The following is an 865-nucleotide window of genomic DNA, read 5'->3' as shown; positions in this document are numbered from 1 at the left end:
AAAGTGAAACATGGATCCATCCATTAAAGCAGGACATACATCCCACATTTGTTGAGCTTATTTATCAGTTACATCTCTCCTGTCAGGCCCTTTAGGTGGTCAGATATAATCACTAGCTAAAATATGAATTGTGGCTAGCAGAATAGCAGTAAATAAGAAATGGCTAGATAAGAAACCACCACCAAAAGGAGAGTGTAATAAAGTTTACAAATTTACAAAATGAACAAAATCATTCGACTATGTAGTACAACCCTAGTGTCATCATTCAACCCAGTTATAAGGTAAAGTTAACTCTTTATATATATATATTGCTCATAAACTCATGTTTTCCGCTTCCTGTTTCCTGTCTGTCAGAGATGGCGTTGGAGGAGATCTGTCGCTCTGAGGGAGACGACACTGATGACATGGACACTGATGCTGGCTCCTGAATTGCTGCTGCCTCTGACTCCACCAGTGAACAATGAGGACACACGAAGGACAGTTTACTGACTGTTGATTGGATATTTCACAATAAGACGAGGACAGAACGGCAACTTTTCTGTAAATTAAGTGGATGATGGAGAGAAATGAAGGATAAGAGTCTGACAACGTCACAGAATTTATTGTGCTGTCTGATGGGATTTAACTGTAAGACATTGAGGTGAGAATTACTGCTGCTGTCAGAGTTCATGTTTTGGAGGTAATTTCTTTCCTTCTTCCTTAATTATTGTGCAAAAGAATAAATTAAGAACAGAATGAACATATTTATGAAGAGACTTTGTTAGAGAATTTGTAAAATCAAAAGAATTGTGAGAGGGTTAGACGAGAAGAACAATACCACTCTCATATCTGTCTGTTAAATATGAAGTGAGGGGGGAAGCAGTTA

At 37.9% G+C, this 865-nt stretch overlaps 1 protein-coding gene across 1 annotated transcript; it reads left to right on the top strand.

The window, feature by feature from the left end:
- Positions 1-362: 362 nt before the first annotated feature.
- LOC118328448 (ATR-interacting protein-like) lies at positions 363-859 on the top strand (the record flags this gene model as incomplete). The annotated part of the gene is given in 1 exon segment (XM_035662193.1): positions 363-859. A coding segment is annotated over 1 exon segment (66 nt), but the record flags the coding sequence as incomplete, so codon positions are not given.
- Between the last annotated feature and the right edge of the window lie 6 nt (positions 860-865).

Source organism: Morone saxatilis, unplaced genomic scaffold, assembly GCF_004916995.1.
Source record: "Morone saxatilis isolate NCDOM2014 unplaced genomic scaffold, NCSU_SB_2.0 Contig18, whole genome shotgun sequence".
NCBI classification, from domain to species: domain Eukaryota; kingdom Metazoa; phylum Chordata; class Actinopteri; family Moronidae; genus Morone; species Morone saxatilis.
This window is presented reverse-complemented; position numbering and strand designations above follow the sequence as displayed.